Consider the following 16,813-nt stretch of genomic DNA (forward strand, 5'->3'; position numbering starts at 1 on the left):
GGAGATTGTAAATGTTAGAATAAATGGGGGAAAGTTCTCCTTTCCGTGTGGAGAGGCTCCAAAAATATCTAAATCAAAAACACAAAGAAGAGCAAGAAAGTCTGCAAATAAGTTTCAAACAAAATTGAGAGCTTAAGGATACCTAAAGAAATGTCCTTCAGTAAGTGAAAACTTTTCCGCTTATTGTTAGAAGGAAGCAAAAACAGACTCTATGTATGAGTCTGTCAAAGGTTTTATACCCAAACCAGCCCAGACAGAGAAAGTACTACCCAGTTAAGATTGGGGGTAATATGATTGGTGTCTTAAAGAAAGTAACGTAAGCTAAAATAGCATCTAAACTGGAGCCAGATTTTTTCTTTACTTTAAAAAAGTAGCAGTCTATGATTACATTGTTACATAACGTTGTTCCCTACCAGAAGTAAGTCATTTTCTTTTAAAATAAAAGCAGGTTTTTTATCCAAACAGAAAGTAAATTACCCCAATCTTAAGACAGTATTACAAAGTAAAATCCTAAAAAATAAGTTTGTTGGAAAAATAAATTTAACTGATCTACTTTCACAGAGAAAGCAACTTAACATGGAATAAACTTGATTGAGTCATTGTGTACATTCACTTCTGCATATTTCTTAATGTCTAACAGTTTTTATAAGTGCTTTTCACAGAATAAGCACTTTAAGCTGAAGCTGTTTGCAGAACCAACTCAAATGATAAATCTCTAAAGGTCGAGATCATAAACTGGCAAAAATGGCATCCATGGGAGGGTTCCAAGGCCAAAACCACTGCTGACAAAAAAGAACACAAAGGCTCGTCTTACATTTGCCAAAAAACATCTTGATGATCCCCAAGACTTTTGGAGAAATATTCTGTGGACTGATGAGACAGAAGTTAAATTTTTTTTTGGAATGTGTGCAGCTCATTACCAGCAAGTCCACCTCTGACTGGCTAAAAGAAACAGCATCAAGGTTTTGGAGTGGCCAAGTCCAATCCGGACTGAAATCCAATTGAGATGCTGTGGTGTGACCTTAAACAGGCAGTTCATGCTGAAATACCCTCCAATATGGCTGAGTTAAAACAATTCTCCAAAGAAGAGTGGACCAAAATTCCTCCACAGTGACGCGAAAGACTCATCACCAGTCATTGCATATGTTTGATTTCAGTTATTGCTGCCCAGGGTGGCACAACCAGTTATTAGGTTCAGGGGGCAGTTACTTATTCACACAGGGGCAGATAGGTTTGGATTTTTTCCTTTAATAAATAAAATAATAATTTAGAAACTGCATTTTGTTTTTACTTGGGTTGTCTTTGTGAGATATTTAAATTGGTTTGATGATCCGAAACATTTAAGAGTTAAATTCATGAAAAAATGAGACTATGATTTTACCACAGCGATATTTTTCTGCTCAAAATGTTTCCTGATGTACTCAGTGATGGCTCTCTCATTATTGATCTCTTTTCTGAACAACATGATGTAACATTTTGGGGCCAGGTGAAAGCCAAGGATGCTGTAGCTAAAAACGAGAATGGCTGCACTCTCTATGGCTCGTTTGTACTTCCCAGACTTGCTGATGTAAATTGGGATAAAGAGGATCCAAATGATCAGAAACAGCATCATACTGATGCTGATCAGACTTGCATTTTTATACAAGTCTGGGAGCTGTTTGCTTTTGAAAGCAAATAGGAAACAAATGAAAGCCAAGGCAGCATTGTAGCTCAACATTGCAAAAAAAAAAGGTTTGGAGCCTTTGGTGCATTGCAATAAAATGGTTTGTGGTGACTTATGATCGACAATTTCAGGGGGGTAGAAGTACAACCATGGCACACACAGTGCCACCTGGATCCCGCAGACAACAGTTACTATTGCTGCCGGCTTGTTGAGCCGTTTTATCCACGTACCCAGCTTTGCATTGAAGTTGAAGCCTAGTAAGATCTGGAGCAGGTTGGCCAAAATGCACGCGATGCAAAGGGAACAGGAAATGCCAAATAACGGCATACCTAACCTGCAGGAAGCTTCAGTGGGTTGTCCAGTGAAGGTGAAAGTGAGGCAGAAGCAAGCCAGCAAGGCGACAAGCTCCAAGAAACACAAATAACCCCCAACAGCCTTCACGATGGGAGTGCAACAATAAATCTTAAACAGAACGGCAAAGACGATGACAACAATGATCCCAAGCACAGCCAGGCAACTCAAAATGACAACAAAGTGGTTGGACCAGTAAAGGTATTCCTTTTTTTTGTCCACACAGCAATCCTTATTTTGAGAAGAAAACTCAAACTCGTTACAGCGGCCACACTTGTCACCTGTGGAAACAAAGACATACACATGAGATGACTGCATTAGGAAAGGACAAATACGTTTTCATATTTATTATAAAGCTTCTGTGAGGAACTAGGGTTTGTGTTGATTTTGGTCGCCCATGTGGACAAAGGGATTCCTCTTTTGTGCCCAAGTTTTGACTTTATTGGCATTTGTGTGCGCAGTGATTCACAGGAATACTAAATCCTCACGCATTTTTCAGTTTATTCAGTAAATGTTTGAAGTTTGTGAAGAAAATAAGACACTCTTTTGAGCAGCCAAATGTTCCTTGATTTGCTTTCTTTAAAGTCATAGCAAATTTGATATTTTTTTCTTCATGTTTTGATTTGGAAAAGAATGTGCAGTGTTGCACATGCATTTACAAGCACGGAAATAAAAGCTATTAAGAGCAATTATGAGCTTTACTCCGTTTTTTTTTAAGCACACTGCTATTATTTTGAACACAACTGTACATCACGTTAGCCATTGTACATACCAGCTTATAGCCCACAACTTTCAAGAGCAAAAATGTCTTTTCCATGATGAAAAGCTTTCAGTGCAGTTCTTTTCTCTTTTTTTAACAAAGAAATGTGGTCTAGTTCCGATAAAACTGCTGCTATACTACAGCTACATTTGAGCTAAATGCCACTGAGAATTAACAATGACAGTGGCCACCTGTTAGGAATTTGACAGACAGAATGTTTGTCCAATCACCTCCAGAGATTTTTTTTAATGGTCCTGCCTTTCCCAAACACAGAGTTGCTGCAAAGATGGATGTGAAATACATTTATGTTATTGAAATACAAAGCAGTATATGTGGTATGTAAGATTATAAGGAAGTGCTGAAATGCAGCACGGTCACAGTGAAGCAGTATGACAGTAACGTTCTGTTATATTTGCATATTGATGCAAATTGACTCTACATCTAAAAAGAACAAGAAATATTCCTACAGTAGTTCCTACTCTGAACCTCACGCTAGACCACGTCACCCATCACTTTCACACATCACCTTTCTCAACACAACATAAACAAAACACACCAACACATTAGACCCCAACACACAATAGCCATTACCCAAATGGGATGAAAACAGTGATCGTATCACAATTAAACAGCATTGTGTGGTGTTTTGTACTTCAAACAATGTAAAAACTATAATCTGTTTTTTCACACTCTAATTATGAATGAGTGTAAAAGAAGAGCTCAGTGGCTTTGGGCTGAAGCAGGAGAGTAGTCACATCCAAATAGATACGTCTACTTTTTCCTTTATGTCTTTAAGTTTGTATGTGTTAATTAGTTTCTTTGATTTCTGTCACTATTGCCCGCTAATATTATGTTTTGTATTGTATTGTATCGTATTATACCATATTTTATCATACCCTCTCATGCCATACTGTATCATATCCTATTGAGCCATATTGTACCGTACAGTATTGTATTGTACCATATCATACCATACTGTACAATATCGTATCACTCTGTCCTGGACCGTACTGCATTGTATGGTATGTTATTACCTCCACCAAGGAGGTTATGTGATCAGCAGGGTTTGTTAGTTTGTTAGCTACGTAACTCAAAAAGTTATGGACAGATTTTGATGAAATTTTAAGGACGTGTCACAAATGGCATAAGGAAGAACTGATTAGATTTTGGGACTGATCCGGATCCGTCTGGATCCAGGAATTTTTTGAAGGATTCTTTACTATTGGGAGATAGGGCTAATGGCGGAGGTCTGCACTCTCCGAGTGCTTTTCTAGTGTTATTGTATGTTATTGTATGGTTACGTCTCGTTTTGTATCGTATCGTATCATATCGTATAGTGTCCTATCGTAATGTATCGTATCATGCAGTGTTGTCGTCAAGCCACTTCACAAATCTCTTCAATTTTTTATTTTAAAGGAAAAGAGGAACTGTTTAGTTGTGCACGAACAAAACCAGGCATTTACGACTCCATGGTGGAGTAGCCTTAGAGACAGGGTTAATTTTGGTAAACATTTTTAGTTTTATTCTTTAGACAAAAATACTTTTAGCTTTAGTCTCACTTTAGTCCTGATCACCTTTCATAGTTTTATTCTAGTTTTAGTTGATGAAAACTGAAAAACATTGCAGTCCAGGATGAGGGTCATTGATTTTTATTGATATTGATACTCTTATTAATACTCCTTAATGATCACACTCTTCATCGATAATATTAGTTATATTAGCATGATTATTTGTGTATTTAGGACGGAAAAATGAGACTACATGTTTCAACTGAACTCATGCTTTACATCTACCTTACACTTAATATTCTCATTTAAAATGACTGTATTTATTCAGATTTCTCACTACAAACTAAAATTCCAATTTTCTCCGTGGAACATTTGAACACATCGTAAAAGGGTCTCATCTTCGTAGTCCCTTCAATAATCTAAAGTCTGAGTTGTCATTAAATATATCATAATTTTACTGTATGCCACCTTGTTTAGCTCACTAATCAGCGTTATCTTGCCAATGTTCACGCAGATTTCAATGTTGGATTGATATTTTTAACCAACAGGACTCACTACAAGGTTTTAAGACTTTTTATCACTCTGTCCAAGGCTGAGGAGGATTACTGGACATCAGCAACAGCAGCTAATATGACGAGTCTGAGCAGCTGATGGAGATTTTCCCAGATTCAAAGGTAGGTCAACAGCGATTTAGTTTAATTTCTTGTAAAAATTACTGCATGAAAACAGAGACGAGCCACAGGTTTAAGCCTCCTATCATTTTGTGTTCCATCGTATCCCTTTGTACTGTTTGAGTCACTGTTTGTCCATGTTTATTTTATCATCATGTTTAGGGTTTAACTTACCATTTCCAGCGGAAAACTCTCCTTCAGCACACGGTATACAGTATTTGCAGCACTTCTTTTGTAGTATCTTCAACTCCTGTCCTGGCGGACAAGTTTTGGAGCAGTTGTAAGCAGTTGTCTATAAAAGACAGAAAATAATTATTAGGAAATTATATGTTCAATTATTCTCAGAATTAAATTTTACATTGTGTAGTTCATTGTGCATGATTTGATCTTACCAGCAGACTGGACATTTTTCCGACAAGATCTTCCGGGACTTTGATTGTTTTGTTCGGCCAGTACTCTCCAATAGTTTCTATTTGTGGATTAGTCATGACCCAATAGACAATATCATATCCCAAACTAGGGTCTCCACTGGAGTCAAAGTTTATGTGGGTAGTGTTCACAGTGAGGCTGACATTTCTGATTTCCAAAAGAAGCTGTGGACAAAAACATCAGTGGAAGTTAATTGGTGTGAAACCACAAATTGCTGTTGCTTCCATGCTATTCAGAAAACTTCTAGTTCTTATATTTTTTTATTCTTTAACAAAGTAATAGTTTGATGATGTGGGATAAACAAATACATCCATTTATTCATTTTCATGTGAATTTACAAAAAGAATATTAAGAACAGTCCTGTAATCATAGGGCTACAGTCTGATTTTTGAATCTCCCAAGAGGAAAAAGGTTTCAATATTCCTTCTGTGTGATGATTTCCATTTTGTTCAGCTAAGTCCACAATGTGCAGTTTCTATACAGCTGTGTTGCTTCTCTAGTACCACCCTGAGGAGACTGAGCATCTATTAGCTATAATATGTGAGCAAAGATCTCATTTCAAAATAAGAGGAATTATAAGAGATGAAAATGTTATGTTTAGAAAGTAGGGCTGTCAGAATTAAGCTTGTTAATCGTGACTAATTAAGGTCCAAATTAAGTGCACTTATATTCTAATTGAGATTAATCGCATGATTTAAAGTCCCTTTCAACACACTTTGGTTAGGGTGTGTCAGCATCTCTTTGCAGTCACAGTGATGTAAAATAAATCCACCACTGCTTCTTAATGTCTCATTTCACTTTAAAAACTCATAGACAGCTCAGTGGACAAGTCAGAGACAAGTCTGCACTTTTTTAATGATGTTATTTTCAATCCATAGCAAGTTCCTTTTTCCATGTTAGGTCTATGTAGGTCTGTGTAACTGTCAAAGTGAGACACCCGGTCAGGTGTGTGCATGAAGACTTCATAAACAAAATGTCAGAATGTCTGGGAGGGAGGCCTTGGATTCAGTCTTATAAATAAACTGAAAAACATGTCTGTGACGCTTCATGAAGTGATCGTATCCAATGCTTTAACAGTTTATATTAACCTTGCAAAGCAGATGGATTCACCCATTTCTAAGTTTTGTTACTGGCAAATCCATCTCGCAAAGCTCCCATCTGAACCATTTGGGCCTGGTTTGAAAGTGACAGGACCAATCAGCTTCAAGGGGCAGTACTTTCAGGTGCGGTGGATTGGTGACGTAAGCAAGCAGTGACAAGAGGCAGGTGCAATTATAGCGGAAGACATTAGCCTGGATGCTGCTAAAGCGGCACTTTTAGCAGAACTTGACAACATTTCCTCATTAAAAGAAGAACAAAGAACTGCATTGAGTTGTCTTCTTTTCAAAAACGCCAAAAGTCATGTACTGACATGTCTACTGTCGCCATAGTTCGTGTTATGCAGCTCTCTATGGAGTATAATCGTTGGTAGCAGCGTACCTCAGTTTGGGGCTACGTCACCTGTTTTGTTGCTCTGATTGGCCCATAAAGATGTGAAAGAAAAAAGGTTCATCTAATCCCCCTTCGGGTTTTTTTTTTTTTTTTTTTAAAAGGCTGTGCCCTTTCCCAAACGCCGTCTATGGAAGTTTTTTCCAGATGGATGTGTGAAACAAATATGCCCATACATTTGATTTAAATGCCAGCAGTGCATCCCTAATGTCCTTCCCTGGTGCTGCCATATTTGTTTTACTGTCTCCTGCTGTGTGTCCGTCACCTTTGCCAACCTTAACGGACAAAGCGTGCTACAGCATCGTCAAGTGGACAGAAAAAGCAACTGATTTTATCTTTCTAGTATCATTTACTTCAGTTTATATTCAAAAATTAATATGAAGAAAATCAATACTTGGTGAACATGAATTTATACAATATTGCCACACTAAATAATTGGATACTATGCTGTAACAACTTTTCTTCTCATCCCTACAATTAGCCTACTCTGAAATAATCCTTTTCCCCTTTTCTCAGTTTTGTTAAAGCAAGAGGTTTTTTGGATTCCCTGAATCAAACTAAACTGATAAACCAGATCAAACTGGAGCGGGCTGAATTGTTCCATATGAAATCAAATTGTAGCCTATGAATTTAGATTCAAATTGAATCATCTTGAAAAGGAGCGATTCACGCCCCTACTGCAAATCATTTTATGGAGTTTAAAACAACCTTTGTCACAGTAACTTCTCATTTATAACAGCAACAATGAATGGGCTAACTCTAACACAAGCAAACATCATTACAATATTTCAAATTTTACTGTTTACTGGCCAAGTTAATCCAAGCGAGATATAAGCACAGAAAAATATTCAGGATTGCTTCTTTGTGCCTCTCTGTGTGGTTTTATGAGCATATTTTTTTTCATTTTAACTGAAACACTAAACACAGATGCATTCATGTGGACTTCTATGTAGACTTTAGTATGCTGCCTGTGTATTTGGAAAAAAGGCCAAAACTCTGTAACTTCTTCCATTAGACATGTCTGTAAAAGGTCTGTATAAAACATGGAAGTTTTTTAATTGGTACAGACTTTTTGGTGCAAAAACATAACATATTGTTCCTTTAAGCCAGTGGTTCTCCACTGGTGAATCAGGACCTAAAGGTTGGTTGCAGAGCAGTTTTCAGTGGGTCGCGACAAGGGAGACTGTAAAAAACAATGGTGGCAAAAATCTTGTCCCTAGTCCCTATTAGACATGTATCGATACCTTCTATTTCACCCTGTTTTACAGTGAAATTTTGTAAATCACTGATTCTTGGGAATTTGGATAAAACATGTCTCACTAAGAAAAGTGCTAATTCTGTCGGAAATTAAAAACATTTTCATGAATAAAAAGAATCAAGGTTATAATCAGGGGTTCCTTTGCACAAATGTAAGTTTCTTTTATAGGTTTATTTTTATTTTTTATTGATTTAATGATTATATGCTGGTCCATTGCCTACAAAATCAGTTGTCCTCAGATAGGATATAATCATTTCAAGTTGATTAAAAAAACAAAAAGTAATAATTGAATTGAATATCTTTACCAAATGAAAGAGTAAATCATAATATGTATTAAAAACTAAAAACAGTGAGTTTTTAACAATATTTACTATTATTTTGTGGTTGCTCTAAATGTGTCCCACATATTCATCAGATATTTATAAAAAGCAATAAAATCAGGCAACTACAAGGTCAACTACATTCCTGAGGACCCCGTTTTCAAACCTTAAGCTCTACTGCGTGCTTCAAGATCACTCAAGCTCCTTTAAGTTTGATATTTTCTCTTAAACTTGTTCATATTTTTGGACAATGCTACTGTCACAACCATAACATGTCAACATCGTCTCTTCTGTATAAAAAATATTGGAATAGATTATGAGATAAATGTATACTTTTTAAGAAGAGGTCTGAAGGAGCTAGCAACAGAGGGGAAACAAGATGGCTAATGTGAACAACTCATGCATATCATGTGAAAGAGCAGGTTTTTTTTGTCACCCACCGTCAGACGTCACTACCGTCAGGTTTTCTGTCTGACGGTGGTGACAAAGACCTCCAAGTGGTCCTAAATGGAGGCTAGAATATAATTGTTGATCACAATAAATACCAATATGATCTTTAATGTTTCATTATCCTCTTTTATATTTTTATTTATGTAATTCCTCCTATATTTCTTCTATAACGTCCATCCTAGGGGATGAGGTGTGCCTCCCCTCTCTCACTTCACTATTATGCCATGTTTATTTGGCTTACGTTATTTGGAATGCACATAGTGCACCTACTACCTACCTACATAGCACATAGTTTACAGTATCCCTTTTAGGCTATGCAACAACAACATTTAACCAAATCTAACAGTCACTGTAAGTTTACAGAAGAATATAATGTATTATTTTATGAGTAGAGGGCACTAGATGACAGTTTAAGTTGATGTCAGTGGTGCATTGTACATTATTCCTACTGGTAATGACTTATTTTTTACTATGATGATTGATATTTGATTATATGGGGATGGGGTACTTAATAATGATATTGCTTCATTGTACCTTATATTCCTTGAAAAATGTTTATCACAGTGCTCAGGATTGTTATTTTTTTGGACCAAATAGTTAAATAAAGTTGTTCAGCAAGAAGCCATTGACTTGAGTGGTATACATTTCAGAATTGTATGTTGTAATGAGGCCACTGTCACCACAGTCAGATTACAGATTTAACAGTGTATATGTGTACCAAGAATCCCAGATAATGATTTAAAAACTCTAAATACATATTAGACCAAATAAATAAAAAATAATTTGCTTTTTATTGTGTCTGACGGTGTTGACAAAAACAGAGTAATAACTGATAAAAATGCCTATTTTATAAAAAAAATAAAAAAAAAAAAAATCAGGAGGTTGCACCGATACATTGCTGAACAGCCAAGATTTTGGTCTATAATGATATACCTTCAGATTTTGTAATTTGACTTACTTTTTATTTTGAAAATTAAAACCTGATTTATCCAAATTCTCAAGAATCAGTGAAATTTAAATGTTTGATCAATATTTAAACTAATTTATCTCATTTTCTTGCAATGGAAAAGCTACTTTTCCCATGATAAAGAAATTTCTGAAGATCTCTGGAAAATAGGCAAAAATTTACAGATAATGATTGGGGAAAGAGGGTAAAAAAATTTTCAGTTTTTGTCTCCTCTCTTTTTCATATCATGTATTTTGGTCCAATCATGCTCCAAACTGCAAAAAATTCAATCAACTAAACATGCATTGTTGAAAATATTTTGGAAATTTGAGTCACAATTTGATGTAAGGCAGACTGGTGGGTCCTGAGGCTGGACCAGTTGAGAAGCACTGCTTTAAGCTTTGCTAAAGCTTCGATAAAGCATTTAAAACTCTGTTATGAATTACATACAAGACATTTAGATAATGAGTTAAGTATTTAATACTTTTTGACTACTGATTTATTATTGTTAAAAGTGTGTTGTTATACGTAAAATTCTCTCCTACGTATAATCAATCTATGTTGTTGAAATATAAACAATGCAAAATTGGTCAGTAAGTTTTTTCCATTTTACCTCCTGGGCTGTAAAGTTGGTGCTGCGTTCACAGCGTTGGTTGTCACACTTCAGCAGACGCCTGAGACCCTCAGCGATGACTTGAACAGCTAGGTAGATGTTGTACGACTGATCCTGGTCAATGTAATTCACCAAACATCCCAGGTCCAGACATTGCTTGGATCCTTGTTGGTCGTTTAATATCGAGCAGTTTTTTTCTCCGCTCTCCTCCAACTGGTTAGAACAGAGTGGATACTGTGACAGAAAATGACTCAGGAAGGGGTTCATGGTTTTGTTGAATTTTGAGAGGACGTAGTCTTTAAAACCAGGCACCTCATTTCTCTTAGAGATAAAGCCAAACACCTGACCTGCCATCTCAATGCCGGGGAGCGCAGCTATGTGTGTGGAAGTGGACCAGCTATCACTGGCAATCCAGGTTCTGTTGAGTTGGCACTCGATTGCTGCTTTCATGATGACATCAACATTTGACTCTTTGGTGAACAAGATGACAGCCTCAGCAGAGGATTTGTTAATATTCTCCATCAGATCAGCCAGCCCCGTGTGGGTTTTGTAAAAGTCACCAGGCAGGATTTCAATGAATTCAATGCAAATGTCCTCGTCTTTCCTAAAGATGTCTAAAAGGTTATCACAGCCGTACTTCCCGTACTCATCATCACTTCCTACAATGGCAACTGTTTCCCAGTTGAACTTCTCCACCAGCTTAGCAATGGCCAGTGTTTGATGTTTATCACTCGATATTGTTCGCAGGAAAGTGGGGAACTTCAACTTCCTGCTGAGAAGCTCACTAGTTGATGCATAGCTAATCTGTAAAAGAATTAACAGATCCCAATAAATTGTCCTGAAGGAAGTTGCATGTATGTATACGGGGAATGAAAGCCAAGTACAGAAACTCATAGGGCAAATCAGCTCAAATCAGCTACTGGGCATAAATACTCATCAACACAAAGGTGTAATATGACAAATATACAGAAACCTGGGCCATTGCAGATCTTTCATCATATTTTGTCAGTCTCTAACAGTAAACTCTCTGGTATCGCTTCAGTTTTCATACTTTAAGGCCAAACATTTCCACTCCCAATAATATATCATAGAAACCTTGATTACAGGGATTCCAGGTTGGTATTCAGCCTTGCCCATTATTTGCAGAGATTATTCCTGATTCTCTGAATCTTTTGTTGATATTGTGGACTAATGGACTTGTATACATTTTTATACATTTTTTTGAGTTAAATCTTTAGATGAACTTCAGTTCTGAGCAAAACTACCAAATATTTAAACATTGTCAAAATTATAACCCTTTAAATGTCAGTTTGATTAATGACGTCACTTCTCTAATAAATAAAGATCTACAAACATGATTTATTTTCTAAACAGTAGAGAGTTGAGGGATTTTTCTCTTCTGTATAACTTGTTAGAGTACTCAGATTACTTTTGTGGTAAGAAGGCACCAATTTTGTTATTAATGGCTTTAATTTTGTATACTTTCCAATACATTTTAATGCATCAAATCAATTTTGTGGCTGATCTTTGAATAATCCAGGACTGTGATTTAAAAAAACACCCCTGGCCAACAATCATTTATTTCTAATCCATTCTTTGGTTGTTTTTCAGAAAAGACAACAGTGGTATTATGGGATCAAACTAACATTTAAAGGGTTAAAATCTTGAAAACTTTGCAGTTTTGACCAGAAATGAAGTTGATTAAATGTTTTAGCCCTACAATATTTGCAAGTATTTGAAATATAATATTTTTACAGCAGTTTCATTAAAAGTGGACTTTTTTTGTCCTTAATGGCCTCAACATGAGTATTTATGCAGTATATTATACACCCATTAAAATCAGACTTTCAAATTCATCAAATAAAACCTTTTTTTAAAATCCATGACATCTGCAGTAATACAGTCAAAGTGATTACAAAATAAAAAACTGAAAAATGGCTCAAAATCATGGTACCTGATGGTTAAGAATGAATTATGATAAATAACATAGAAGACAAACCTGCGTGACTGAGGCCAGAGCCACAACCCTTGCAACAGCTATCGACACTTCTGAATGCCTTTCACCGATCACCACCTTTGTTTTGGGGTCAGGCAAAGCAGGCTGAAAGTTTGCTGGTACCAAACACTCCTGGAGGTCTGAATGGCCCTTCAGAAGCTGCAGCATTGATAAGATGGCAATGCTGACATCCCCACAGCTGTCGTAGATGTCATATCCGAGAGTGACATTGGGAAGAATCCTTGGTGTGCGCTGGTTTATTTCACTGATGGCATATATCATCACCTGACTATGGAGGAATGACCCTATATCAATCCTAAAAAGGAAAAAAAAAAATCACATTACTTCTACCACATTATAGCAGTGACTGTAAAGGGGGCTGTGTACTGTACTTACTCTCTACATAAGGATGGTCCATGTGTTGTTTCTCTGTTCGTTTGTCTGTGAAAGGGGAAAAGTCCTCCGATGATGACATCTCCAGGAGAGAAGGCATGAAGAAAATTGCTCTCACCTGAGGAAAGCAGGAAAGTCGCACTCAGAGTTATGAAAAATAAGTCAAAAGGCATGATGGCGTGATGATGGAGTGCATATGTTCTTCTGTGTACTGTATGAACAAATCCTGGATAACTGCTGTCATATAACTTCCTCTTGTGGGAAGTCACATAAGATAATTTGCATCATCAAAACCTGTTATTCCATGCAAAACATACATACAAACACATCTTCAAAAACCCCAGACATGAACAGCATGTTGATTTGGACTACTCATAGATGATTAATGCACAGATAATAATTTGGTGCTTTGACTCTTTTTTAGTGCTAATCCTAAAAAAAGATATATATTTTTTAACCGTGCATAACCCACTCCTTTTAGTAAAAGACAAACAATCTAGGATAATTTACAGAGGAGCCCATGAGAGGGCAGCATCCTACATGTAGACAATATGGGCAGACCACCATGTACCTCAAAACTTAGAAGGCTCTGTGGTGTATCACAGTGAATTTACACAGCTCATTAATATTACTCTGAGCTATTACTCTTTTCATTGTATTTTGCAAATAAATTCAGACTCTAATAAACAGATAATTACTTGATCCAGATAGCCAGAAACTTTTAAAAAGACAACCAAACTAGAGCTGCTGATGAAAAGATTCATCCACTCATTACCTAAAACTGCTTGTTTCATTTCAAGCTCACATGGGGCTGAATATGGAAAGTGGTGTAGCCACACTTTCATGCCTGGCATGGCCCAGTTGTGGCAGTGACTTGGTGGCACACTCACGCTAGGCAACCGCACTGTTCCTGAGCACACTTGAGCCCCAAAGTCAATTTCGTTTGACCACTGTGAGTGCTCCAAACTGTGCTCAAGCACTTGGCCTGCAAGAAGAGTCGGGCTTCGGCGCAGTATGATGTGAACGTACACAGCATGGGTGCTTAGCGTGAATAAGACTAACAATCGATACAACTGTTACTCGCGACAATCATTCTAAATGGTAGAGTGTTAAGGGGCTGTATCTGACTAAAAAAGCCTCAAAATAAGCCACAAAGTGAGTAAAATAACTGTTGCGCTATCTATGTATTTCTTCATTCTGATGATTTGGTCTATATGAAGGGTTGGCCTGAAATGCATACAAGAATAAACAGCATGGAAACTATCTAATGAAGCAACAACCACTAAAGTATTCTGCAGATGCAGATCCCATCTAAACCAAACCCTCTAAGATGGCTGTGGCAGCATTTCTGGTGAGTGAGACAGTTTTAAAACAGCTTTAAAGATGAAGAAAATGATCATAGAAAACCTTTGTGTGAGCTGTGCATGCTCTAAATATGTGGTTCCTACGTGCTTACGGCATGCAGGGCCATAGTCAAGCTCATAAATGTTCATGGATGTTGGATTTTGTTCAGTCTTTGCTTGCTGATAGCCAGCTAAATAAGCATAAAACCCCAATGGCCCTTTTAAACTACCAGGAATACCACTGGTGGACTGAGAGCGGGGTCAGTGTGTCCCAGTCTTCAAATAAGTGCAGAAAAAGGACCTTTTTGGACACTCCTATGGTACAAAAAACATGATGTGCCCTACAGGGTGCCCTGTATTGAAACTATCAATATGGCGGTATATCGTCATGTGCTCCTTGCTGATACTTGTATTTCTGAAGGTGCTACAGAATCAATATGGCTGCAAATGCTGTGATGGTAGTCTTAAAATATGCATCCCCTAAGGTGTATTTAACAAAAAGCCAAGAGTTGGCAGAAGATGCTAAATTACTTGATGCAGCGCACACTTCAGATCAAAACAAACTGCCCATAACATGGATGAGAAAGCAAGCAAGACTTAAAAGATACTGGATTATTTTAGGTTACCAAAAAGCAGAAAGTCAGGAGTTGGAAGTAGGGATATCCTGATACCACATTTTTTACAAGTATGAGTATACGTACTTACATTTGGGTACTCAGTGATACCGAGTACACGTATGAGAACTCTATTACAATCATGATCAGTATCGGTAACATAGTATCGGTATCTGTGCACCCCTAGTTTTAAATGAATAATGCAATATGTAAGTTGTGCAAAGCAAGTTAAAATATTGCAGCAACACCAAGGTACATGATAAAATGCTAGGCTAATCATCAGTTAGGAACAACAGCTAGCCTCGCTACGAACCGCCTGTTGTGTGCCATCCCATCTACCATGAAGATGTTTTTGCAAGTACAAATGGATTTATGCTTGAGTGAAACCAAACTCCTTCATGAGAAATCTCTAAGGATCTGGAATTAAGAGTTTTTAACAAGTAAGATCCCAAACTTTGCTTTGCTTATGTTCTCGACAAAAACAAGAACAGCTGCTGTAGTGAATTCAGAGTCCAACATGACATGAGGTTGTGGGAAATACCCAGCCCTACCTGCAATGGACACAATGTGAGAAAGGCCCTTCCCTTAGCAAGCACCTTAAAATAATGTAGCCCACATAGCCAGACTAGAGTGTTCATTCTCCAAACCCACCACACACAGCAGGTGCTCTGTTTATCATTTCCACCCCTGCTCCTCAAACATCCTAAGTCTGCCACTAAATAACAGTCTACAGAAACACAAGCCTTACGCAATAAAATTTGTCCAATGTAATTTTTCAAGTCCCTGTAGAGTGAAATCCAAACTTTGTGTCTTGACACCCTAGATATGTTGGAATATGGATGCTGTTAACTTGCAAAGACACTAAGATCTATGTGTGACTGAATATTTGATTTAGAATGTTAGAAGGTGTTCACCTCTTTCCTGGCTTGGTTTATTTTGAGCAGGGCATATATAAGAGCCCATGACATCACTAGTCTTGATGGGGGATTACCTGCTCCCCTAATGCTACATTGATGTAAAGTCAGTGAGCAGTTTATCTCAGTAGTCTGTTGTTAGCTGAAAGTTGACAACCAGTGCTGTGTTTTGGTCATTGTGAGGTAAATTTCCCAAATCTATTAGCTACGGTGGCCTACGGGTCATAAAGAGTATCATAACAGAAAGATTTGTGCCAGAAAACAGTAAATTGAATCCTCAATTTATGTCTCCCTGCTCTGGCACAGAGCAAGCAGATGCACCCTGATCTGAAGTATTTTTTTTTAAATTGAGAGGATCTATTTTTCATAAGTGGGCGTGGCTTCAACTCATTTAACCGACATGCCCACACAATCCTAGCCAGATTTTACTGCCTCATTTTTCATGATTTTGAAGCTTACTTTATAAACTTATTTGTGACTGAAATTTGGCATGGTGGTTCTTAACACAGTGACCTGTCAAACTACCAGCCTAAAGTAAAGTTTTTTTTTATTTTTTGTAATCACCTCACAGGGACTTTAATTTCAGGCACTATTCAAACTCAGTGAAAGCAAATATATCTAAAATGCTCAGGATACAGCCCTAAATAGAGATTAAAAGTGCTGTCTCAATCACCCACATGTTACCAGAAAAGCTGTTTTTGGACCAGTTTACACTAAAGTTCCCTCTTGTGACATGATAAAACCATTTCTCCTCAAATGGATAGGTTATGTAATATTCTCAGTGTTACAGAAATCTATCATTGGAGCTTTTCCCTTGAATTAAATGCTAATTTAACTACTATAAGACAAATGTTCAAAAGTGTCCCACCTCTGACGTCACACTATAAATGTAAGTTGGCTATACTGTAAATTTGACGTTTTTCATTTGTTTATTTTGGCACTAAAACGACTCCATTCACCCCCCTGCCCCTGCAAAGCTCTCCTCACCTCTCTCAGTTGACTCTGGATTGGGTCCTTGAGTCTCGTGCTCCCCACGCTCTATCAGAACTGGAGGGTTCATATAAAGGCGTCACGTTGAGCTTTGGAAGTGGACAGA

At 37.3% G+C, this 16,813-nt stretch overlaps 1 protein-coding gene across 1 annotated transcript; it reads right to left on the bottom strand.

Annotated features, from left to right (window-relative positions):
- Nucleotides 1-1,369: 1,369 nt before the first annotated feature.
- LOC121526589 (G-protein coupled receptor family C group 6 member A-like) lies at nt 1,370-16,795 on the bottom strand. The gene is made up of 7 exons (XM_041813235.1): nt 16,705-16,795; nt 12,850-12,964; nt 12,457-12,769; nt 10,458-11,261; nt 5,346-5,546; nt 5,128-5,245; nt 1,370-2,295 (listed from the first exon to the last, which is right to left on the bottom strand). Exons 1-7 carry the CDS (start codon nt 16,775-16,777, stop codon nt 1,370-1,372), a joined length of 2,550 nt encoding a protein of 849 aa, XP_041669169.1. The 5' UTR covers nt 16,778-16,795.
- Nucleotides 16,796-16,813: the final 18 nt, after the last annotated feature.

This window comes from Cheilinus undulatus, linkage group 18 (assembly GCF_018320785.1).
Source record: "Cheilinus undulatus linkage group 18, ASM1832078v1, whole genome shotgun sequence".
NCBI classification, from domain to species: Eukaryota; Metazoa; Chordata; class Actinopteri; order Labriformes; family Labridae; genus Cheilinus; species Cheilinus undulatus.